Raw genomic sequence first — 25596 nt, forward strand, 5'->3', positions numbered from 1 at the left:
AGACTGCTATTCCTCGAGATATGAAATCAACTGAGCGATAACTTAAAAGGATTGTTAAGGCCAATACGTTCTTCCATTCGGATCATAGAACTCATCAAGTCATCTCGATGCTCAAAGTTGCTACCTGTTGTGACCTATATTTCTAGAGTCTCGATCCTAACCATTAATTTGTAGACAAATATTTCGATTCAAGGCAGCCTGCCATTTCATCGATCATATCGGCTTTAGCGACAATCTAACATAAACAAGATTGCCACTAAAGAAAAAGAAGCTATAAGTTTAATTCTGGATATTGCCAACAAAGCTAGAAGTTTAATAAATTGGAAAAGAAACCACTAAATCATAAGATGAATCTTGAAAGAAACACAATACCTGTCTGTTTGTTACCCCCTTTTCCTCCTTCCTTCTGGTTTTGAATAGCGGACTAACAAAACAAAGCTGATTCAACAAGAACTTATTACATAATAAACTCAATTTCATCTCCCACATATGTCGTACGATTCTTGTGGGTACAATAACTTCTCACTCAATTTTAAACCATTAATACATCAAAAAACGCACTTATTTAGACATGAAGTCTTGCATGGAAAGAATGTATGAACCCCCCATCTCGACAGCACAATATAGGATAAGATGGAGACGAGATTTTACAGTAAATTATGCAAAAACAGGAAACAAATGTGATCAAGTAGACAGCCCCCCCTTTTTCTTTTCTTTTATCGGACTAAAATATGAAGACGACGCTGTCGTGAACCCTTGACTTCTGATTCTGAGCAACGCATTCCGAGATCCACATTAGGTTCCTAATCTCTTGTTCCCTCAACCTCATGTATGCAAAGAAAACACCATAATGGAACTGCATGTAAAGAAGATCTAGATGTTACTTGGTTCAATCATGTCAAATTTGTGTAAGTTAAAGTAACCGAACTTCTAGTTGACCTCCGAGAGAAATCGGGATTTGTGGAATTAGAACAAACCTGTTGCTCAAATGCTAAGCATAGCCTTTTCACCTCCTCTTCATAGAATGCCTTGTCAAGCATCTGACTTTCTCCATATGATAGCTTGGAGAAAATGGACTGGTAGGGAGGGTATTTTTCCATGGCACCACGAACCTGAAATAGGAAGTAAAAGAGGCTTCAATATAAGTCAGAAATTAAACCAAATTTATCATAAACTACAATATCACAAAATTTCTCACAGATGAACTTTGTTTTACTCATCTATCCTTATTTTTTAACCGACATACTCCCTTGAATGATTGGATGATGTTGTATGAAATCATCACATATTAGTTCAATTAGAGCGTCGTGTCAAATTTAAGTAACAGAATTATTGATGGAGGACTTGGAATCAAAATTGAAAGTTTATGGATTCGATTATGAACCAACCATAATCAAAGATCAAATTATAACTTTTAATTTGACCAGTCATTTGCACTTTTGTATTCTTACTATTCATGAGAAGTCAATTTCCACAAATGGAAACCAAATCAGCAGCCCAGTGTTAAAACTTGTACATAATGTTATAACTCAAATTCATGAGTACCCAAATCTTAGGACTCAAACTCATAAGTACCTGATCGATATCCTCACAGATGGCGAGCTCTTCATGACCATAGGGGTAACTGTCAATAAGGAATCTCATTAGGTGATGGTCCACTCAGCATATAAGTAATTTAAAATATATTGAGATTAAGAAACTGCTTACAGTAAACCAAAATTGGAATATAACTTCCTTCGGTCATCTCGGGTAAGCTCAGTGCCAATACTACAATAGATGAGGTGCACTTAATCAGAAAAGATGTCTGAGCATAACAATCAACACAAGAGAAAAGAAATACGGGGACCCAACAAATATTTATTGACCAGCAGCAAGATACCTATTTATGGTAATATTGACAGCCCTTCGATCAGCTTCAAAAGCAAGGAGGTCAGACATGATCTCAGCAGTGGCTCCACCCAGTTTCTACGTTAGAACCCAAATACAAATAGATAAGAAACTGGGATTTTAACAACGGAAAATGAAGCTTCTATATCTCAGTAATCTTCATTCACCTGACAGAACCTGTAGAAATCCTCTAGGTATGCCTTGTAGAGAGTGTTCCTCATTATTTCGATGTTCATATCATCCAAATCCTAACAAAAATAAGAGGAAACATCAAACCAGTGGCCATGAAGTCCAATATACTATACTACTTAACAGACTAAATCATTGAAGGACAATAAAGCTGCACACCGACAACGCCTTAATACCATAAAAACACATAAAGAGTTTCTCATACCGTCAGATATGATTTATGATGAAGTAATTATGCAAAGGAATCCAGTTTAACTCAAAGCGACAATGAATAACTCAACTCTCTAATGGAGTGCTCTGGCAGCAATGACTTCCAAAACTAAAAGCTCAACTTAAGTTTTTTAGTCAAGAAAATGAAACATTATCAATTATGCATTTACAATTGTATTTGCAAATATAGTACACGTACAGGTATCATATCATGCAACATGCTCTACTGTTATAAAGTAAGATGCAATAATAATAATAACCAAAGCCAATATGGGACAATGAATGGAGTCAAGCGTTATACCTCAGATGTGATACACTCAGAGAAGTATGGAGCCAAAGGGGTGTCAACAAGCACCAATCTATAAAGTTCCCGCATATTCTGAGCAACTGCCAAGGTAGCAATGCTAAAAAAGAATAAAAAGAAAAATAAATCATGAGTCTTTTTATACCATTAATATTTGGGTAAGATACACGTTTTTTCTTGTTTAGTAAGAAATGTCACGCGACACTATCAGAACACAAAAGCTCTCATTTGACAGTACCTATCAAACATGCCCAACGGGTGGCACTTCTCCAACAGTTCCTGAACATCTCTCTCATGCAAGGTTCCAGTAACGATAAGGACAACATTGTCTATCATGTGACCATATCTGAGTAAAAAAAAAAAATCCATCCAGTTGAAACTATGAGAATCAACAAAACAATAGATGCTGAAAAGGCAAAAATAACCTTCAGAAAAGAAAGTCGACATACGTGATATACTCTAAGAACGTCGACAGGGGCTCCGTGGCTTGGCACAACATGTGTTTATACTCATCAACCAGTTTAAGGGTGCATTTCTCCACAATTGTTGTTGTATGCAATGGAGATGGTTCTAAAAAATAATTTGAAATTAGCTAATAAAATCTTAAACCTTCAAGTAAGAAATGTAACCGTCCACGTAGGTACAGGATGACAAGTTAGACTAGCCCATACACTATTCACATAAGATCTTCATAGAGTAATATTAATTAATCTAGAATTTACGCACTGTGCAATATGCTATTTCTCATATTATTAACTACAATTATGGTCGGTCTCTTCATGGTGTCCTTTTCTAACAGCCAGACAATCCCTATACTCCTGAATATGAAACCCAAATCCTCGATGAACTCTGAGTTACCATTTCCCATCATAAAATATCAGTATCACACAACAGCAAAACCAGTCTCCTACAAAAATAGAAATCCCTCTCCTTAAAAAGAGACAGATATAATGTGAGAGGTCCCAACGTTTATCAAATGAAAAAAAGGAGGTCTCAACCGAAACCACATAAATCATCTGCATCTAGCACTTTCATAATCACTCTTCAGCTTCATAACACATATGTCAATCACGAAGAGGCTCTGTTTACAACTTTCATTAGTGAACTATTTTATCTTTCAATCAACTTGCAAGGCCAGAAGACACATAGTCAAAAGTAGAAATGTATTTCAATGGTTAATGAAGAAATAATTACTTGGTGTTCGACATTACAGACATGGGACTCGAGAGTATACAGCGAATCTGGAATCAGAAGCCTAGCTTCAAGTAGAACAACAGTACTAATATTCCTTGTTCAAATTCAATTATTAGTTGTGTCAAGATCCAAGCCCTTCGCTTCCATTTCCAATTTAATCGATAGCTGGCATCCTCAGAAAAACTAATCCCCTACCAATTTTCCCATCGTACAACTAATCCAACGATCTAAAAACACTAAAATTCCCCCAACTTCCACATCCAATTTCATAAGCCATCGAAGAAAAAAAAGAAAGGGAAAAAAAGGTTCACCCACCGTTTTGCAGATAAGGGCCATACTCAGTGGCAGAGAGGTGCATCTTGATATCATCAAGGGTTTCACACTGACACAAATTGTTATAATCAGCGGCAGTCAGCAACCCAGCCCTATGTCCCCGAACGATGGCCTCCAAATAGCCTCCATGAATGTTGAACGTAAGCGCTTCGAAACCATACATTCTCTAGAAATTCGATCGAAACGAGGGGGAGATCCGGGGAGAGAGCAGTGGCAAGAAACCAAACGCCTCCTCCGAGAGAACCCTAAGGATGCAGAATTGAAAAAGGAATTCGCAAGATTAGATGCAGACGAATGAAAAATAAGGCTTGGGAACCGGAAGAATATGAAGCTCCCTTTTTTTGCGATCCGAGTTGCAGAATCGGCAATTGATTATCAAAGAACTGATGAAGATGATGATCCCAATCGAATCGATCTGAATCTGATGGTGTCTTCAGACAGGTCCGAATAATATCTGAAATTACTGAATTGTCCTTTCATTCTTTTCTCAAGTGGGCCTGCTGAAAACATGGGCTGGACTTCATTTTGGGCTTTGGATTTCAGTAAATGGGCTCTCTTGCCTGGTAAGCTATAAATAAGATCGTTCGTAACGTTTCTTTTTCTTTTTAACTTTTTTTTTTTAAATATATAATTGATTTTCTTAAAGAATAAATATTAATTGATTTTTTTAAATTCTAAATTGTGAATTTTAAAAACCGGTATGTGGAGTCAAATTTTAAAGCCTTCTTTTCTTTTACTATAAAAGTCAAATTTAAAAGAAAATTGTATTTCCACGTAAATAAAATAAATATGACGTCATTTAATAGTTTTCGTTTTTCTAAAAAGGCGAAATTCGTAATTTCTTCGGTGGGCCCACTCCTCCACCTCATGCATGGGCGAGAAAATTGAGATTTTTTATTATTATTGTTATTATTATTATCATTTTATTTTAATTCAGTTGAATTTTCTCAAAATAAAAAATCTTTTTTTTTTTTTGTCAAATTAACTTACCACCTTGATAATAAATTTATAACCCAACCTTATTCTACTTTTTAAAAAAATTAAAAATATTTAACACATAATCAATATCAATTGAAAAATGTTAAATATTTGAATTTTACAATGTAATATTTATCAAGCATATATATGATTTTTTTTTTTTAAATAAGTAATTACTCGACAACCCAACTCAACTAAAAAAAAGAGAGTTGGGTTGGGGTGGGGTTGTGATATGAACCAAAAGACATCAATCATACAATATACTTCAATGAAATGTGAAAAAAAAGTTGTCAAAATTATCAAAAGATGTTTCAATTCATGACACATTGAAGAAAAATGAAGTTTGATTGTTATAAATTTTGGGTGGATTACAATTTAGAGTTATTGTATTTTGAGGCTATATAAAGCTATGTATGTTGTATTTGCAAGGAAGACTTGGAAAATAGAGTAAAATGAGCATTTGTGCTTTCCTTAGCCAATGGCTAAGTTTATTTGCAATTCTATGTAGTTTAGATTGCACGTAAAATCATTCAAGCTCGACATGATCAATCTTGCTTGTGAAGTGATTCGAATCTCAAACAAGTGTTCTTCCTTTGAGATATTTGATCAACAAGAATCATTCAAGCTAGACATGATCGATTCTTCTTGTGGAGTGATTCGAATCTCAGACAATATTCTTGTCTTGGGATATTCGATCAACAAGGTAATCCGAATCTTACTCCCCTTGTAGTGATTCCTTATCTTATCAGGTTGTGAAATCTATTCAAATCACCAACTCAACTAACCTAATAAGTTTAAAATATTTCTCTAACTCAACTCGACCTATATACACCATATGAAATTTAGCCCAGTGTCATAGGAAAAAAAATGGTAGTCACCGTCTTTTTTCTTTCTTTCTTTCTGAAAGAAAGTATTTATCTTTAAGATTCAACAAAAACGTCAATCTCTTCTCACATTAATAGAATCTTATAATAATATTTGTCACAACACGATAATATAATATTATCTAATTTAAAAAAAACATTTTACATTTTTTTTATTAAGTTAAAATGTTGGTTATATGTTGATACATTTTTTTTTAATATTTTATCAATTTTTTTTTTATAAAATAATAAGAATTTTGATTGATATCAAACTGAAACAAGACACGTGTAAAAATGGCAAGCTAACATTTTAACCAAAAAAAAAAGGAAAAGAAAATAATAATGAAGACGTGGAAGGAGCCAAGTCATGTGCGTGGCACCTGGCATCCACGTGAGGGCATGCTTCGACACGTTACAGCCGGCAAGGCGCAAAACACACCGGTGGGGCCCAGAAAAATAAAATTAAAAAAAGAAAAACAAAATTCGGATTCCATTGGGGGAATAATATAATAAGGGGACAGTGTTCTTTTGACTGGTACGAGGAAACTTGCTATTGGTTAGGTATTTGATGACGTGTCCTCTATTTTTGGTGCTATTAAAATATCTCTACCTTTTTCTCTCACGTTTGTTTGACTTTTTTTTTTTTTTTTTTTTTAATAAAACTATATTATAATTTATTTTAAGCTCAATTAATAAAAATACTGAAAAAAAAAAAAAACCTTTACCTAAAAGAGTTAAAAAAAATACTTTTACCGTTTGTTTAGAAGGGAAATCGTTAATATTTTAGTTAAAAAATGTTTGATTTTGTTTTCAAAATTTTCATTAATAACTTTGAACTATTTTAAGAATTTAAAAAAATAGTTTTACTGTCAATACCATATTTAAAAAATATTCACAAATTTTTAAAAGTAGTATTCAAAATGACGTTAATATTAATGTTAATGTTACTGTTCTAATTTTACGAGCATTTTTTAAACATAATACTAATGGTAAGAATTTTTAAATTTTTAATAGTTTATGAATATTTTTAGACAAAATATAAAATTTAGAGACGTTCTTTATTAGTTTAGCCTCAATTTTAATTGAATATAACAAAAAGATTAATTTGATAAAATCACGTGGTTTAATTGATTTTTTAACCTAAAAATATTAATGAATTTTTTTTTTAACTTTTGAGATTTAAATTTAGCATTTATTAGAATATTTAGATTTCAAATGGTTTTGTATTATATTTCTAAAATTATTAAACCTCGAGATAATTTAATTTATTTTTTAAGTTTAAAATTAGTTTCGTATTAGTAAAAAAAATAATATCATGAATATTTAATATGCTAACATCAACATGCAACCAAACCACGTCAAACTATGACAAGATACCATTTAGGTGGGTCGAGTATTTAATTTTAATTAAAACTCATTGCATAATAAAAATTAAAAAAATTATATTATTATTATTATTTTTACAAATAATTGATACATATTAGGGTCTATAGAGGAAAATAATATTATAATAGATTATCTCCTCTCTTACTTTTCTTAATTTTTTTTTTAATAAAAAGAACCTTTATTATTATTATTATTATTTTTTGTCCAAATCATCAAACTCGATCTCAAAATCTCTCGTTCCATACAAATAATGAATATAATACCATTTTGTAACCATATCTTATAATTTTTTTTTTGTCATTTTGTTAATCATCTCGTCTCCAACCTATTCCTTCTAGAATATACCAACCCAACTCAACTGAAATATCGTGTCGATCAAGCTGGTCTATGCTAGAAGAAGGTTAAGCTCGAAACTCGACGATAAAAAACATCTTTCTTTTATTAGTTGCTCTTAAAAATAAGTTCAGTAGAAACAAGATAAGATTATATATATCGTTATAGCTAAATAATAATAATAATAATAATAAATAATCTACTTCCATTACTTCATAAAATAAATCCTAAAAAATAAAATTACTTTTTACTTCCTACTATATAGTCATAGTCATCTCCACAGACAAGCACAAGTCCTTCTAGAATGTTTTGTTATCGCTTACATGCATTTATGAAAAATTCTAGGAAGGTATCTAACATAGAATTGCTTAAACTCCAATTAAAACAGAGACTTAAAAGGAAAGTGCATTTTGTTGGTATAGATAGTGAGTTTCAGTTATTTGAAGTCTTTATTTTCATTCAAATATAGTATTGATTCATTCACGTATCTCTGGTTTACTTACATGTCACAAATTATATTAGTTAAAAAGTATATTAGGAAAGAAAAAAAAAATATTTATTTTTATTTAAAATTAAAATATTTATTAAAAAAAAAAAAAAACAAAATCCGCTGTTTGGAACAGCCCACTGGAATGGTTGGGAATGGCCCCTGGTTTTCTCTTCTTCAAACCCATCTCTCTCTCTCCGCTAAAACCTCTCCAGTTTTCTCTCTTTTATATCCCTTCTTTCTCCTTGCTCCGTTTTCGTCTCCAGATATCCTAATTTTTTCATCTCCCTTCAATCCTTACCCTGTTTCTTCTTGCAATTCTATCCAGATCTCTGTTTTTCCCCAATTGCTCCACTTTTCGCCTTCAATTTTCCGCCATTTTTTTGAAATTTTAATGGGGTTTGAGAGGTCTCTGGCTGATCGCAAGGGGAAACAGTTTTTTGAATTGCCCAAAGAAACTACTAAGAACAATAAATCCAGGAAGAATCGGCGGCGCTCTAAGAAACCCTCATCGCCGATTCAGAAACTTTACGAGACATGTAAGCAAGTTTTTGCCTCTACTGATACTGGAATTGTTCCCTCTCTTGAGGATATCCAACGCCTACAATCTGTTCTCGGTATGTCTTTACTTTCGTTTTTGATTTTGTTTGTGTAATTTCTGATCGGATAAACCCTACATTGTTTTGAATTGAATTCCCAATTCTGATTGATAATGTGGTCTGATGTTATGATTATTGGCTTTGTTTGTGGGGTTTTGAAATTGAGGATCCGTACTATCTGGGAAAGGTTTTGTGAATTTTTCTTGGGTTTCATTCTTATTTGTTATTTCTGTACTTTTCATTTTGGATCGTGGGTTTAAAGATATATATATATTTTAGCTTGGTCTCTTCGGCTGTTGCTGGGAACTTGCACTGCTCCTGCACGTGCTGTTCTAGATATTGGTGCTTTGAGTTATTTTAGTTGGATAATGATTGTCTTCAACAATGGATTTGGTTTTTCTATTCAATGATTGAATTTGAGCTTTTATCTGGAGATTACAAATTGTTTCAAGTTCCATGGTTATAGAATAAGTTTGTGTAAGTTTTTTATGTTCTAACGCTGATTAGAATCTGTTGGCAAGTTTTATAAATCTTAATTCATTGAAGTCTTGGAAACTGGCTGACCTGCATTTTGTGTTACTAATGTTTCTTGTATATAGATAAAATGAAGGCAGTAGATGTCGGGTTGTCGCCGGAGATGCCGTATTTTCGAACCACAGCTGATGAAGGGACTCCTCCTATAACGTATTTGCACCTCTATGAGAACAACAAATTCTCCGTATGCATTTTCTGTTGCTTTATTAGGAAGCTGTCTAGCTGGGGAAGCTATACTTTTAAGTGAATGTACTTTTTGACCATTTTGAGTTTTGGTTGTGTTGCAGATGGGGATATTTTGCCTGCCTCCTTCAGGTGTCATTCCACTTCACAACCATCCTGGGATGACAGTCTTCAGCAAGCTTCTCTTTGGGACTATGCACATCAAGGCGTATGATTGGGCAGAGGTCGGTGCCGAGAATGGCATATCAGCGAGTGTCGATGCTTCAAACGGCACAGCTCCGTCAAGTGAGTCTCTATACAATATTGTTCTGTACTCTCTCAGCAGTTGGTTTATATGGATGGAAATGTCTATTGTAGTTTGATGGGTAGTTGTCTGGTGTAAGAACATAAGCTGGATGATGACATGTCCTGTTACAAAACCAAAATTGATAGGCCAACCCGAGCAACTAGTTAAGGCATTGTAGCATTGACCTAAAAGTTAGATATGGTTCTCTTTGGGCTTTCCCTCAAGGTTTTTAAAACGTGTCCGCTAGTGAGAGGCTTCCACACCCTTATAAAGAAAGTTTCGTTATCCTCCCCAACCGATGTGGGATCTCACAATCCACCCCCTTCAGGGCCAAGCGTCCTTGCTAGCACTTGTTTCCTTCTCCAATCAATGTGGGACCCCCCAATCCACCCTCATTTGGGGCCCAACGTCCTTGCTGGCACACTACCTCATGTCCACCCTCTTCGGGGCTTGGCCTCCTCGCTGGCACATCATCCGGTGTCTGGCTCTAGTACTATTTGTAACGGCTCAAGCCCATTGCTAGTAGATATTGTCTTCTTTGGGCTTTCCCTTTCCTCAAGATTTTTAAAACGCATATGCTAGGGAGAGGTTTCCACACCCTTACAAAGAATGTTTCGTTCTCCTCCCTAACCGATGTGGGATCTTACAATATGAACTTTTTTTTGTGTGTTTAATTGTTGAGATTAGTCGGGATGCATATGATCCTGATACGTTTATTGAAAAGAATCTCAAATCTTCTGGCCTTTATCTTTATGGTTCGTAAAACTTAATGAATATATCACAATTTAGAGAAGATCAACTAATTTTGAGTTATAATAAACAGAGGGAAGAGTGATGGTTTTAAGCAAGTAAGATTCCAATCTATCAGCATTTACATCTCCAGGTATTAGGTTGGCCAAAGTTAAGGTAGATGCCAACTTCACAGCACCATGCGACTCGACCATTCTCTACCCTGCAGACGGTGGAAACATGCATTGCTTCACAGCCGTGACCGCATGTGCAGTGTTAGATGTACTTGGCCCACCTTACTCTGATCAAGACGGTCGTCATTGCTCATATTACCTCGACTTTCCCTTCACCAAATTTTCAGGTATGTACTGTTGCAACTTTGTCTTTGTGTTGTTTTACCTCCAAAGCAGCAGCAGATGTTGACATGATAATTTTGATCAAAAAACAGCAGTCGACGGGAAATCGATCCCAGAAGATGAGAGGGAAAGCTATGCATGGCTTGAAGAAAGAGAGCAACCAGAAGACTTAGCTGCAGTTGGAGCAGAGTACAGAGGGCCTAAGATAGTAGAGAGTAGGTGAATTCTGCAAACAAATGTTGTTCATTTGATACAAAATATGCTGTTCATGGATTGGGACTGCCACCTCTTCTGTGCAGCATATAATCTTTGTTTTGGTTTTGATCTTCCTTGTATATAGTTAAGTTAGATAGTGATAAGCAAAAAGGAGTATGGATTTGTTATGTTCTTCCAATAACTATTCGAGTTTGTTCATGTTTTAACAGATTCACTTCAAAAAAATGAGAAAAAAACACAAAATGAAAGGCTTCTTTCCAGATTTTCCTCTTCCTTGTCCAAATTCATTAGTAGACGTGTTTCTATTTATCGACTTTAGCAACGAGAAACCTTCAAACTTGTAAACTCTCAATATCCAAACAAAAACTAGAATTCCAAGAACAGAACATCCAAGATCAGAAGTTACAGAACATTATAACTTGGAGATAAAAACAAAGAAATCCCGTTAATCCAACAAGGGAGACTTTTCTCTTCCAACGATTCACTCACTGATGCACAAAAGTACACAATAACATGTAACTTTACCTAATCAAAAACTACAAAAACTCATAAATGCAGGTGGGTTGGGTTGAGAAATTTTTTTGGACCAAGAAATCTATCGTAGATATTATCATACTTGTCCATCTCAATATTCTTTGAGTATACCTCCATTGGTAACCTATAGGGACTCGTCATCGGGTGAGTAAGGATGTTTGTTTAACCCATAAGAACCCGTCTCGAATAATTATGGGTTGAAGGCTACTTAGTTTGACGATGGAAAAATGTGTTCCAATTTACGCCAAAACCAATACGATTGATGTCAGGTTGAAATCTTTTGTGAAGGGCCATGCTGATCGCTGTCTTTTTGTTCGTGAACTTGTGGTTTCAGATTATAGCGGCCCACCTTCTTCATCACCGGGCCTTTGGGCTTCTCAGCGGCGAGCGAAAGAGAGTGGAAGAAAACGATGGCGGCCATGGTCTTGCTCTCTTGGTGGCCTGTTTCTCCACTGTTTCCCAAACAGCGGATCATCACCCACAAAGCACCAGGTTCTCAATTCGCAGTTCGAACCACATTTCGCCTCTCTTTTTGGTTGGTTTTACATCGTTACTGTACTGATTTGCTCCTTTGGCATTTAATCTTTGGTGGGGTTCTCAGATAATTTGAAACTTCGCGCTCTGATTTCAAGGGGTTTTGGCGGAGCCATTGGTGGTGAATGTAAATCTTTGGAGATAAATCGTTTACTGTGTTCTTGCGCTTCGTCGTCCTCTTCAATGTCTCCGATTGAGGCGTCGAAGGGGGTGTGGATTTGGAGTGAGGATCGGCAGGTTATGACGGCGGCGGTTGAGAGGGGATGGAGTACCTTCATTTTCTCGCCTCACAATAAGGAGCTTGCTGATGAATGGTCCTGTAAGCTTTTCGTTTCCCTTTCTGTTTATCTGATGAGATAGATGAGATTTCGATTCGTTATTGCACTTTTTAAAACGTAAACCTTATACCTTTCCATGTCATTTTGCTGGCGCATGACACTCATCTTTTATGTCAAGAATGCTTTCAAAAAGTGTTTGTCTAAGAAGGGATACTTGGGTTTGGCTAAACTCATCTTTAATGGTCTTGAATGTCTTCCCAAGATGGGTTATATAGTTCATTTCGGCTGGAAAATAATTCCATGATCATGTCTTACAAGAGGGGATGCTCTTTTTAGCTATTTGATGTTGAAACAAAACAAAAAAGCAAGTGTTAAATAGAAACTTATAGAAAATAATGGATAAAATAGACACAATTTCTTTTCTAGTAGTGTCACGAAATTTCTTGAGATTATAATTGCCCCACAATGTTGAAAGTGTTAGAGAGCATGAGTCGAAGAGATTTTTCTCCGCATATTAGACATGTCATGCATGCCTTGACAACCTTGTTTTTAAAAGGAAAATAGGGTTGTTAATGTTGGTTTTAGAGTTGCACAACATAAGTGTGGTGGACATGTGACACTCGAGTAAAAGAGTACATGAACGAACCGAGGTTACATTCGAACGAGAGTGGTCCTGAGGAGAGGATGGCTATGAAAGGCTTAAAAGAATTGAAAGTCACTACCTGTACTAATAAGATGTACCTTCCTTTTCGGTAGCTCAATCATAGAAACTTCTTGCTTGGAGCAATTATAAGTTGAGTGATCTCTTTGAAATTTTCCTAGGATGCACGTGAGTGTGGACAATACATGCTAGAAGGATTTGTGTTGGTTTGTATGGGTAGCCTTCACTCTTATAAGCGAGAAGTAAGTAATGTGACCCTGTCAAAGGAGATGTTGGGACCATCAAGTACCGAATTCGAATTATTTGAATCCTGTGCATGAGTCGTTACAAGTCAAATGTGTAGCAAGATGTAAGTTGTGAGAGATGGGCAAGTTAAGGGTTTAAGTTTTAAAAAGGGTAATAATGATGTTTCGTCCCTCGTAACTTTAGCAAAGACTTATTAGTTGTTATTCTCTATTCAATGTCTCAAGGGTCTTCTATCACTTAAAATTTGTCACATTTAAATAACATTAGCTCACAGAAAACAATATATACTTTAAACGACAAATCATCGGTCCATTGTTTACTATTAACGGTGTTATTGAGTAGAGATCAGCTTTATAATTTTGATATCTCGAGTACAAAGCGACTTCTAAAACACTGAAGATAAAACTAAAAAAATGAGGGATGGAATGATATATTTAGCCCGAAATAAACAAGCATATCTGATTTTCTGATGAGTTTATTGATTAGATATATTTGGTCCGAAAGGGTCTTGATCACTGAATTCTTTTGAGGATTCTAATTTGAAGTTTGGTGTTCGATGGTCCAGCAATTGCACTAATACGCCCACTTTTTATCAACGAGGACGGAGTTTTCGATGCAGAGGGTAGACTAATTGCCACAGTTATCGAGGTTTCTAACCCCCAGCAGTTGGAGCAGCTTCAGCCATCAAATGCATCAGTAGACAATGTTATTGTGGATTTACAAGATTGGCAGGTTCGTAGTTGCTTACATACGAGTCTGTTGGTTGAATCATCCTTTATCTGGACTGCAAGAATGATTTTGAATTGTCTGGATGAGTATGTAAACACTGATGATAAATCTGTACTATTTAGGGGTTAAAACAACCTTGATTTTTAAGTGATTCTTTTTATGTTCAGATAATACCTGCGGAGAATATTGTTGCTGCGTTTCAGGGGAGTCGAAAAACAGTATTTGCAGTCTCGAAAACTCCTATCGAAGCTCAAATCTTCCTCGAGGTGCATATTTTTGAGGCTGTATCAGTGTGGAAAGATGGACTAAATGATATTACTGTACTATATGTCATTTTCGTAGCATCATAAGATATGATTTGAATTCGTTTTCGTTTCTAGGCGCTTGAACACGGTCTGGGCGGAGTTATTTTGAAAGTTGAAGATCCTGAAGCTGTTTTTCAGCTAAAGGTGGTTTATCATTTTGCTTGATTTGTTTTAGTGCAAACTCTTGCTTCTTATATTGTTTTAGTATCATTAGGACTATTTTGACAGAAGAAATGAAGCTAGTAATCTTCTGAGCTTGACTAAAGCTACTATAACTCATATTCATGTCGCTGGAATGGGAGATCGAGTTTGTGTCGATCTCTGCAGTCTCATGAGACCCGGTGAAGGACTTCTAGTAATCCGCCATTCTCTTCTCTTAATATTGCTCTCCTAGCTTCTAGTTTAGCATCTAAATGGATGAAATTCTTCTGTAGGTCGGGTCCTACGCCAGAGGACTATTTCTAGTTCACTCGGAATGCTTAGAGTCGAATTACATTGCAAGCCGACCTTTTCGAGTCAATGCTGTGAGTTTGGCTAAATATTTTGGCTCAATTAATCTCAGCACGCCAGAAGAATTGTGTAGTCCTTTATTCTTTTGTAGCTTTTTCATCATCTTCTGATTTGTGAATGTTCAGGGACCAGTCCATGCCTATGTAGCCGTCCCAGGAGGAAAAACGAGCTACCTTTCTGAGTTACGAGCAGGCAAAGAGGTAATCGTAGTTGATCAAGAAGGCAGGCAACGAACCGCTATTGTTGGGCGTGTGAAGATAGAGACTAGGCAGCTGGTACTCATCCAGGCAAAGGTACAGTTAGTGTTTTTATCCGAATCGATCTGTTAACGTTTCTATGAACCAAGAACTAAAAAGGTTTCTTCCATAGTATCTCTGCTGCTGCTTACATTGAACCGTATGATCCCAGCTGAATTTTGTATGTCTGTTTATCTGGGTGTGATGCTAGAAATGACTTGCTAGAATAATTTACTATTGGCAGAGAGATTCAGATGAGCAAACACTGTACAGCATCCTCCTGCAGAACGCAGAAACGGTTGCCTTAGTCTGCCCCGGTCGAGGTCGATGATCCGTATCTCAAATTAGAGCTTTGTATTGCTTTGCTTTGCTTTGTTCTCCAAAATTTGGCTTGAATGTTGTGCAGGAAATGAGAAGAAAGCCATCCCTGTTACCTCACTTAAAGTTGGCGATGAAGTGTTCTTGAGACTGCAAGGAGAAGCAAGGCATACAGGTATTGAAATCCAAGAGTTTATTGTAGAGAAATGATTGTTAAGCTATTTTGAGTGAAATACTTGAAACCATTGCTAATCTCTTCCAAAGTTATAGGTATATGAAAATGACTAAAATATCATCGTACTGTCACCGTGTCTGTCATTGTTGTAATCTTACCACTAACGATCACACCAACGACTACTTCTGTGAGTATCAATGATAAATATGGTCTTAGTGTTTATTCATGGTCGTTTATAGTAATTTAATATTAGAAGCATGTTGAGGTAAAACAAATCAAATTAACTTGGAAGTGTTTACTCATTGTTGTGTATAGTAATTTGATATTAGAAGCATTGTCGTTTATAGTAATTTCTCGAACCTATAATGAACGACCTAATTTTTCATTTTGAACTTAAAAAGTTACTATTGGCAATGGCTATAAAGCCTAAAAACACTCATCACTAAACAACTCCAAATACCCTACGAACAGTCTTATTATTACCATGTGAGATTCCACATTGATTGGAGAGAAGAACGAGTGCGAGTAGGGACGTTGGGCTTCGAACAAAGGTGGATTGTGAGATCCTACATCGGTTGGAGTGGAGAGAGAATCTACATTGGAGAGGACCAAGTGTTAGTGAGGACGTTGGCCCCGCATCGATTGGAGAAGAACCTCTCTTTAACAGACGCGTTTTAAAATTTTGAAAGGAAAGCCTGGAAAGCCCGTAAGGAAAAATAAAAAAAAAGACGATATCGGCTCATATCTCTCTCTACGCATTAAGTTTTATATAAACACCAATAATACAAATAATAATCATTTACTATTATACTTTAATTATTGGAAACTACTTTCCTGTTTTCTATATTTCAAGATAAAAAATAGAAGAAAAAAACATCTATGAATAATTTACTTGTAAGTTTTTAAAGTCTATCCACTAAATTAATACGACCTTTAACGACTCATACCTAGGATTCAAAATTGGAATTCAGCACCTGATGGTGTCGGTACTTTCTCGATGACATGGCTATATTACTCCTCATTTTCAGCATCCCAAGAGGCCAACCAACATAAAATTACTCAAAACGAAGAAGATGCACATTATTGGTCTCGGTTCATTCATGTACCTTTTATTTAATTAAGTCTTACACGACCCTTTAAATATTTAAACTAAATTTATAGTAATTAGTAGGTTATAATTAAAATAATATTAAAAAACATGTATGCATAGGAAACAAGTTGGTTACCCGAACAGTCTGAATGGAGTTCATAACCCAACTCTCTATTTTCGAGTTGGGTTAGATTGAGTTTAGAGTTGTGTTTTTTTATTTATTTAAAAAAATTATACATTAATAACTAAGATCTCATAAAACTCAAATATTAAACATTTATAAGACACACTGTATTATTAACATCGGTTACAAATAGGATGAGTTGACTTTAGAGCGTAAGTTTTTATTTTATTTTATTTTTTTAAGTAATATTAAACAGTAATGATTTTAGGAGATAAACACCTTATGGAGATATATCCAACATTTGTCAAATCATTTTCATAATACTCATCTCATCCATAGACATTGATTTGATATTTGAATATTAATGATGGATGTTTTATGAACACACTTTACTAATATCTGTCTAATACTTTTATCTCAAAAGCAACTGCTCGTCTGTGTTGTCTAAATTGATTGATTGATTGATTATAAACTTACACGATGTGAGATTTATTACTGAATCCATAGAAGTTATGTTGCGAAGAAGTTGGTAAGAATTGTTCTTCTAAATTTCTATCAATTCACTATTTACATTGATACGATAATATATATTGATTTCATATCGGAGAAGGATAAAAGAAAGGAAGAATGATTGCATCCTCCCGTGTCTTAGAAATTCACGTGTATAGAAAGAAACACTTAACCCAAACTGAAAAGGGAAAAGGGAAAAGCAAAAAGCAAAAAGAGAGATGGAAAGGAGTATGATAGGGAGCGAAACGAGTTGTTCATCACTCAAAAACAAAGAAACAAAGAGGGAGGGCCAAGAAAGACGGGAAAAAGCCACCCATTAACGGCCTTGGGAGACCATACGAAAAGACTCCCATCAGAACCGCCGTTGTTACCTCTACCAATATGGTGCACCTTCTTTTTCAATGGTTCAATCCTAGGAATTTCAAAATTAGAAGCAATTCTATGTTGGGTGACGTTAAGCATGTGAGTGAGGACAAAACATGTTGAGTGTTCATCTCTGGAGATAATTTTTACTTTTAGAAGCGAGGAGCAAATAACGTGACTATGTTGTAAGAGAATGTCTCGGTCATTAAATTTTCTGAACACCCATGTCAATTAGCACGGGACTGTGCACACTGCCACGTTCATACTCATATTTAAAGTCCTATAATCGATTGCCGAACGATATTTTTAACGATAAGGGCTAAATTGGTATTAAAATTAACAAGTTGAAGAGCATATGAAATGATATGCCTCCTTCACAAGCTGCAGTCATGATGGGAACTGGAAGTATAGGGGCGTGTGGCTGTGAGATCCAAAGCTCTTTTCCTTTTGCCTTTAAAACTTTGTATCAATTATCTCACACAATTGCACGTGCTGCACGTGCACGTCATGGCCACATGTCTCTATGATTATTAATCTAACTTTTCTTTTCTCTCCACACGTCGCCTCGTTATCATCTCCATTCACTCACGTGCCGATTCGGTTAGGCCCTTGTTTAGCTATGTTCGATTGCTGCAAAAATTGCGATCATCGGTTTCGTTGTTGATTGTATTATTACATGATATTGTGTTGTTTCACACAAGTATAGTTAAGAGTCGAGATATTTATTGTATTAAAAATGATATTCTAATGAGCTTATACAATTTATAACTAATCCATCGGGTAGTTCACGAAACTTTGGATTATAATGTTACCATTCAAACTCGTTCCAATTCAAGTAAGCTTATAATGTGACCATCCCGTTGTGTACGGGTTGTTGTCACGGATCCCAATTGCCATGAAACTCCATGGAATATTGTAGGGAGTCATTGAGATTCTTTGTCGAATTCTCGAAGCTGTCGCTGATCCATGCGAGGTTGAAGAAGCGATCTAGCTTGGTTTGATTTAGTTCATGTAGCTGAGTTTGGTCCAACTTAAAGGCCTTTTAGGAAAGTCGAAAGAAAAATCCTGAGAGCTTTTACTTAAAGATTCTTTAACACAATCCCTAGGCCGTCGGTTTCATAAGTTATAACAATTGTTCAATTTCATCTCACTTAAGCCGTTTGAAGCTGTTGGAACACTACACTTTCTAATGTCTCAAACTCAACTTCTCTGTTGATCTAGCTTGGTTTGATATCTTCAGACCATTTTCTCGCATTTTTCAACTCTTCCAGAGACATTTATGATATTTTAGAGGCGTTTAAGGTTAGTATGACATTTTTCGACTCTCTGTTTTTTTTCTTTTTTTTGTTGGATTGTTTATTTACTCGTGGGGTCGGGCCCGTGGGGATTTGCCTCAAGTGGAACAGAGAATTTCCACTTAAAAGTAAAATGAGGGAAGAAGTAAGAAGAGATTTCTCCCCGTTAACTAAATGGAGTCGGAGACAGAATTACATTCTCCGTCCCCATCACTACTCCACCCCAAAAATATAGAAATAATTATAGGTCAGAAACCTAATTCCCGCTACAATAAATAGAGAATTTGAGGGAATAAGAATAAAATAAAACGGCAAAGACGGGATGAGAAAGGTCTCTGCATCCATGCTCCATAGACATCGCTTGTTGTATCGGTTTTGTGTTTAAAAAAATGACTATTTAAATTTCTCTCCTCGAAAAATAAATCAAGAAATAAAAAATCGTAAAAATTAATAAAATATCTATTTGAAGTCTACATATATACATCTTTATATTTAAGATGATTGAGAATAATTTTTTGTTTGACACGTGACAATGAGAGATATATTAACGTAATTTATTTCCGAATGAGACGTTTTTGAATTAAAAGTCTTAAAGAACAAAATAATTGAGTTAAGATTTTCAAACTAGTTTTATATACCTAAGCCTCGACCAAATGCCTATTATTTCTTTTTGCACTTTCAGAAAACCCGACTTTTCTATACCTAGATCGACTAAATTCTTCACTAAATGCACGTAACCATCATTTTAAAATTAGAGGAAAAAAAGTATATAAAATCGATAAACATAATTATTTCAATAAAATAAAATAAATTTGTTTCGAGTCCCTTTTATAACATTTAAAAGTACGTTGAAAGTTTGAATGGTTGGGTATTAAAAATATTAAATGTGTAACCATCTGTTAGGGTTAGATTTGCTAACACGCCAATAAAAGTGAAACATGAACCGAGAAACCTAAAGTCATTTAGCCTGTGACCTACACTGATAAGAGGATCATCTTGCCTGTAACCTCAATCGAGCCTAGAGATACTAATCATCTAGCTTGTGGGTCAAAATCAAAATCCTAATTCTCTACCTAGGATCATGAACCGAACCGTAGGTTATCTAGCACGTGACCATGGTGGTAAAATTAGCTCATTTAGTGACGAGCAATTGCCATAGTTTTATTTCCCAAGCGGTCCCAAAACATTTCAAAATAAATTTTGTATGCATACAAAACTATCACGGAGTAAATAACATGGATGAACAACTTACCTGAATCTAAATAGCGATACACCACTCTCTTCGTTTCAAAACTCCTTTTTGAAAAACAACCTAAGTCAATCTTATCCAACTTAATGCTAGCTTAAAACGAGAGAAAGTTGAATCATACTCACCTTAAGCTGAATCAAACCAATCTAATTGAACTGAACCAAATGGTTTAACTAAACCAAATCACTAATTGGTCTAATCGAACCAACCGAGACAAGTAGCTTCATTACAATCCTCGTGCATAAGATCCTATGACGAGCTTTGGCCAGTTTCGTGCAATCCTTTCCTTGGCCGCTACAGATCTGTTAATAACAAACGATGACTACTTCTTTAAGGATAGGTCCATGGTGGTTGATGACAACGTTGAGATGGAGTAATAGAAAACAATATTAGGAAACGATAACCTAATCACCCAACCGATTCTAGGGGTATTCATATGACCTGTCTATCCAACTAATTCGAATTACCATACCCAAATTATAAAGGTTGAGTTGGGTTACATTTTTATTTGGGTTTGAGTTTGGTTAAATTTTGACCAAACTAACTCGAAAAGAGGGTTAAATTCCAACCCAACCCAACCCAACCGGTACCGTGTAGACGGTGACTATTTCTTGGTAAAGTTAAAAAACAAAAAAAAATTGGATTTAAAAATCGGTTTCGATTTTGTTGTGGAAAGCTTACAAGTGTATATAAGAAGAACGCCAACTTGAATTTCGGTTCTGAATTTACCTCTTTTAATGCCATTCATCATTCGCTCCCCTTCTTCTTCTTCTTCTTCTTCTTCTTCTTCCTTCCCTTTCTCTCTCCTCAAATCTAGAGAGAGAAACTTCATCCATTCCATTCCATTCATCTCTGGAATCCAAATCCAATTCCCCAACTCCCCATTTCTCTCTCCCCCCAAAACACCATATCCCCCAAATCCCCCATTTCTCCTTCTTCCTCCGTCCGCCATTGATGCTCTCTGTTCCTCTTCTCCACCCTCTCTGTTTTTCCCCTGTTCTTCTTCTTCTTCTTCTTCTTCTTGTTCATGTTGTTTCTTATGCACCTTCCTATGATCCTTTGATTTCTGCAATTTGGCCATCAGATGAAGAAGAAAAAGGGGGAACAACGGTTCTCGCGATTCTTCCAATCTCAATTTATTGATTCTTTTCATTCCGAACCCTGTTCCTGAATGTTTTGTATTATTTTCGTTTTCGATCCTCCAAATTTTCGCTTCTGGATCTTCCATTTCGATCTGATTCATATCATAATTTGTTCTTACACAATTGTAATTATTAAATTTATGCAATCTTCTCTCTTCCCTTTTTGTTGAATCCGTCAATGGGATGTGTAAGTTCGAAACCAAATCGATGCCGCCATTGCCGGCGGCCATATTCGCCGATTTCTCGAAGCTACTCGATGCAAGTTCATCATCCACCGCAAAGTAATGGCGATAGTTACCACGTCGTTGCCCTAACCTCCTCCACATTAGGCTCGTTGGAGCTCGGAATCAATAGGGACGGCGGCGGCGATGGCGATGGCGATGGCGATGGCGATGGCGATGGTGGTGGTTATCATCAACGTCAATCAAGGAGAAACGAAGATTACAAAACGATTGGGGATTTCCGGGAAGGATTGGCGGAAGCGAAGACATGGTCGAGTATAATCACAGAGAAAATGGGTAAACCCGCCGCGAAAACTCCGGTTAGAACACCGCCGGGGGAGCCGGAGATGATTAATACATGGGAGCTGATGGAAGGGCTTGAAGATGTTAGCCCTGTCCCATCTCCGACCCAATTTCGGAGCCTGTCGTTCGATTTCGGTAGCCGGACGGTTATCGATCCGTCATTCAATCGGCCGGAGACGATTCCGAAAGAAACCGTTACCGATTCATCTCCGAAACCCCTCTGGCTTCAATTAGAAGAAGAAGAAGAAGAAGAAGAAGAAGAAGAAGAAGACGATGTGAATCTGAATTTCGAATCGGTGGTTTCCGATTTCGATCCAGAAGTGATTTCATTGTTTCAAAAATCCCTACAAAAGCTGTCGCCGGATCACCCATTTCACCTCCGACAATTGCCGTTGGCCGCCATGGATTCAAAGAAATTCAAGAGGGAGAAGGTGATTCTATACTTCACAAGTTTGAGAGGGATTCGTAAGACATATGAAGATTGCTGCCATGTGAGAGCGATTCTGAGAGCCATTGGAGTTCATGTAGATGAAAGAGACGTGTCAATGCATTCTGGGTTTAAAGAGGAGCTAAAGGAGCTATTAATGGAAGAACAGAACAAAAATGGCGGAAGGAGCTTACCCAGAGTGTTCATTGGGAGGAAACAAATCGGTGGGGCAGAAGAAATCCGGAGATTCCATGAAGATGGGCAGCTTGAGAAATTGCTCGAGTGTTGCGAGAAGGTTGAAAATGGCGAAGGGGGTGGGTGTGAGGCGTGTGGGGATATCAGATTTGTGCCATGTGAGACCTGCTGTGGAAGCTGTAAAGTGTTCTATGAAGAAGACGAGGAACAAGACGAAGAAGAAGGATATGGGTTCCAGAGATGTCTCGATTGCAATGAAAATGGGCTTGTCAGGTGCCCGATCTGCTGCCATTAATGGCGGATTCGAACTGCAAATCTGAAAATTCTTCATCTTTTTTTTTTTTTTTTCTTTGATTTGGTTTCTGGGTTTTGCTCTGTTCTTTGTTTTTGTTTGTACAGTGGAAGAGTTGTTTTTTTTTTTTTTTTTTTTTTTTTTTTTACATGTGTTTTTGGTGGAGAATAGAGGAACATAATCTAACCGGAAAAAATACAGAATCATAATAATAATAACGTTATGTGTTCATACTCATTTCTGTTCTGTTTTCAATCTTGGATATAAAATCAAAAAACGTTGTTGCATTGAATTGGGTTTAATTTGTTAAGCTAGATCGACATTAATTAATACATACATCTCTCAATCAAATTAGATCGAAGGATTACAACATTCATTGAATCAACCAACAGAAAGACCAAGATCCGAACATGATGATAGAATTAGAGAGGAGTAGATCTGAACTTGATGGTAAAGCAGGGAGGGGGAAGTCGGTGCTCAAAATGAAAGACCAAAAACATGTACGTGACGAAATGAGACGGAATAACAAATTATTCTTATGTGTAGTGTGTGGAGCTATGTCGTTCGAACGATCATAACATGATCGTTTTTAAAACGCGTAAGAGAAGGAGACCTTATATTGATGAAAAAGTATTCCAAATGAGCTTTAGTTGGTCACAACTCACCATGGCTGCTCAATAATTCATGTACATGCATACAAGAGGGGAAAATAAATTATTGATAAATTGCTTCTTCTCACAAGCATGGCCCACAATTTTTATTTATTTATTTTATAAATCTTTTTATTTTTAAAAAATGTCTCGTTCCAATGAATGTAGTATCCTTAAATTATATATGTAGAAAGCACGACTCTCTATAATAGTATGATATTGTCCATTTTGCATATACGCGCTCACTCTCGAATAGTCTCGAAATCTCTGTACACAATAGATTCAATAATCACTACTATTATGTACTCTAAGAAATATGACAAAACCAACATGTGTTGATCAAAGTGGACGGTGGTACTTCAAGATTGTTGTGTGACCAAAGTCCTAATTGACTAATTAAATAGAAGATCATAAGTATATCATCGAGGATTGTTGGGAGGGGAATCCCATGTCGGCTAATTAAGGAAGTAAAGCCATGAGAGCTTAGGCTCAAAGTGGACAGTATCATACCATTGTGGAGGGTTTGTGGTTCTTAACATGGTATCAGAGTCATGTCCTTTACTCTTATTTTTGTTCGAGGGCTCTAGATAAGGAGTCAAGCATCGATTAAGTGGAGGTTGTTTGAGGGTGAGAGCTTATGTTCAAAGTGGACAATATCATACCATTGTGGACCGTCACTATACATCACTAAAATTAGTTATATTCTTAATTTTCATAATAATCTTAAAACTATGGTAGGGTCTGATGTTGAGGATTGTCGAGGGAATGATCCTGTTTATGGTTAAAGTGGACAATATCATATAATTATGCCGTCCTTATTCTTAGAGTTCTACCCTATTTTTAGGTCGGTCAAGTTGACCTACAAACCCGACAATAAAAAATGCCAACTTGCAAATAGACAAATGTTTTTTTTTTTTTTTCACTTTTCAACATTCAACCTACGGGGAACGAAAAAATATAACCCAATCCAACTTTTATGTCATAGATTGAGTAGTCAGGTGTAACGCAATCATTGTGTAGTTTTCATTTTATGGTAAATTTTATACGAGTAGTTTTCATTGTGTAATGCAATCACGTGTAGGACTAATTGGTAAAGCCTTTTCCTAATTTAAAATAGCTCACACGACTCAATTTTTGAGGTTTCGAAAAAATCGGACCATGATGAAAGGACACAATTAAACACATATAAAATAGAATCAAAATAAAATATAACATTGAAAATGTAGAAAATACGGTAAAATTTTACGCAGCTCGATTTCTTGAAATTTTGAAAATTGGATCAACAGAATGTGCTAGTGAGGACGTTGGGCCTGCAAGGAAGGTGGATTGTGAGATCCCACATTGGTTGAAGAGGGGAACAAGCTCTCCCTAGTAGACACATTTTAAAATCGTGGTTGACGACCATACGTAATGATTCAAAATGGATAATATCTGCTAACTGTGGGCTTGGACCGTTACAAATGCGAGGAAAAGTTAAGACATAAAGAATGATTTCTTTTGCTCCTATGATTCAATATTTTTTATTATTCAACCAAAAAAGAAGTTTAAAATAATTTAATTTAAATCTAAGTAAAGTATGAAAGTAGTTGTATAGGCATGCCCAATTCACTAAGTGAAAATATAATTAGGTTATTTTCGACTCAATCATTTAAACCATATTATAACGTTAAATTTGTTGGTAGTAAGAATAATAATAATAATTTTTAGATTAAAATTCAAAAATTAAACTTTAGAAGTAGAATTGAAACCTTAGAATCGAAGAACGCAAAAAATATTTCATAAATATGATATAGCTAATATGAACATATCTCAACTAACATAAAATATGTATCATCCATCGAGTTTGAATCTCTCACCGTGTAATAGTCCAAAGCCATCACTAATAGATATTGTTCGCTTTGATATGTTACGTATTGCTGTCAGTCTCATAATTTTAAAATGTGCCCACTAAGGAGAGGTTTCCACACTCATGCTTCGTTTCCCATATGGGACTTCACAATCTACTCTCCTTGAAGTTCAACAACCTCGCTAGTACACCGTCCAGTGTCTGGCTATGATACTATTTGTAAGAGCCCAAGCTCGCCATTAGTAGATACTATTTGCTTTAGCTCTTTATGTATCGCTGTCAACGCGTCTACTAAG

The 25596-nt window shown here is 35.9% G+C and overlaps 4 protein-coding genes across 6 annotated transcripts; 3 read left to right on the forward strand and 1 right to left on the reverse strand.

The window, feature by feature from the left end:
- Positions 1–439: 439 nt before the first annotated feature.
- LOC111793737 (V-type proton ATPase subunit d2) lies at positions 440–4539 on the reverse strand. The gene is made up of 10 exons (XM_023675764.2): positions 4100–4539; positions 3040–3160; positions 2829–2936; positions 2588–2690; positions 2055–2135; positions 1880–1965; positions 1708–1767; positions 1576–1624; positions 978–1112; positions 440–856 (listed from the first exon to the last, which is right to left on the reverse strand). Exons 1-10 carry the CDS (start codon positions 4278–4280, stop codon positions 725–727), a joined length of 1056 nt encoding a protein of 351 aa, XP_023531532.1. The 5' UTR covers positions 4281–4539; the 3' UTR covers positions 440–724.
- Positions 4540–8338: 3799 nt separating this feature from the next.
- Positions 8339–11327, forward strand: LOC111793859 (plant cysteine oxidase 2). 2 transcript variants are annotated; one of them, XM_023675923.2, is made up of 5 exons: positions 8339–8781; positions 9363–9481; positions 9585–9765; positions 10650–10856; positions 10947–11327. In XM_023675923.2, exons 1-5 carry the CDS (start codon positions 8559–8561, stop codon positions 11072–11074), a joined length of 858 nt encoding a protein of 285 aa, XP_023531691.2. In that variant the 5' UTR covers positions 8339–8558; the 3' UTR covers positions 11075–11327. The 2 variants fall into 2 exon arrangements, with proteins under 2 accessions (XP_023531691.2, XP_023531690.2); XM_023675922.2 differs by having other exon boundaries at positions 8341–8781; positions 10944–11327.
- A 365-nt stretch (positions 11328–11692) lies between these two features.
- On the forward strand, positions 11693–15815 carry LOC111792332 (3-dehydroquinate synthase). Of its 2 annotated transcripts, XM_023673724.2 has the most exons (11): positions 11693–11745; positions 11936–12093; positions 12203–12454; positions 13886–14052; positions 14217–14315; positions 14430–14498; positions 14569–14709; positions 14789–14878; positions 14990–15157; positions 15345–15423; positions 15507–15815. In XM_023673724.2, exons 2-11 carry the CDS (start codon positions 12012–12014, stop codon positions 15626–15628), a joined length of 1269 nt encoding a protein of 422 aa, XP_023529492.2. In that variant the 5' UTR covers positions 11693–11745; positions 11936–12011; the 3' UTR covers positions 15629–15815. The 2 variants fall into 2 exon arrangements, with proteins under 2 accessions (XP_023529492.2, XP_086979122.1); XM_087122996.1 differs by lacking the exons at positions 11693–11745; positions 14569–14709 and having other exon boundaries at positions 11811–12093.
- A 5135-nt stretch (positions 15816–20950) lies between these two features.
- LOC111793761 (Glutaredoxin family protein) lies at positions 20951–23041 on the forward strand. Its single transcript, XM_023675794.2, has one exon. The coding sequence runs from the start codon at positions 21545–21547 to the stop codon at positions 22805–22807; it is 1263 nt and encodes a 420-aa protein (XP_023531562.2). The 5' UTR covers positions 20951–21544; the 3' UTR covers positions 22808–23041.
- The last annotated feature ends 2555 nt before the right edge of the window (positions 23042–25596 follow it).

Source organism: Cucurbita pepo, chromosome 4, assembly GCF_057944985.1.
Source record: "Cucurbita pepo subsp. pepo isolate OVF chromosome 4, ASM5794498v1, whole genome shotgun sequence".
Lineage (NCBI taxonomy): Eukaryota > Viridiplantae > Streptophyta > Magnoliopsida > Cucurbitales > Cucurbitaceae > Cucurbita > Cucurbita pepo.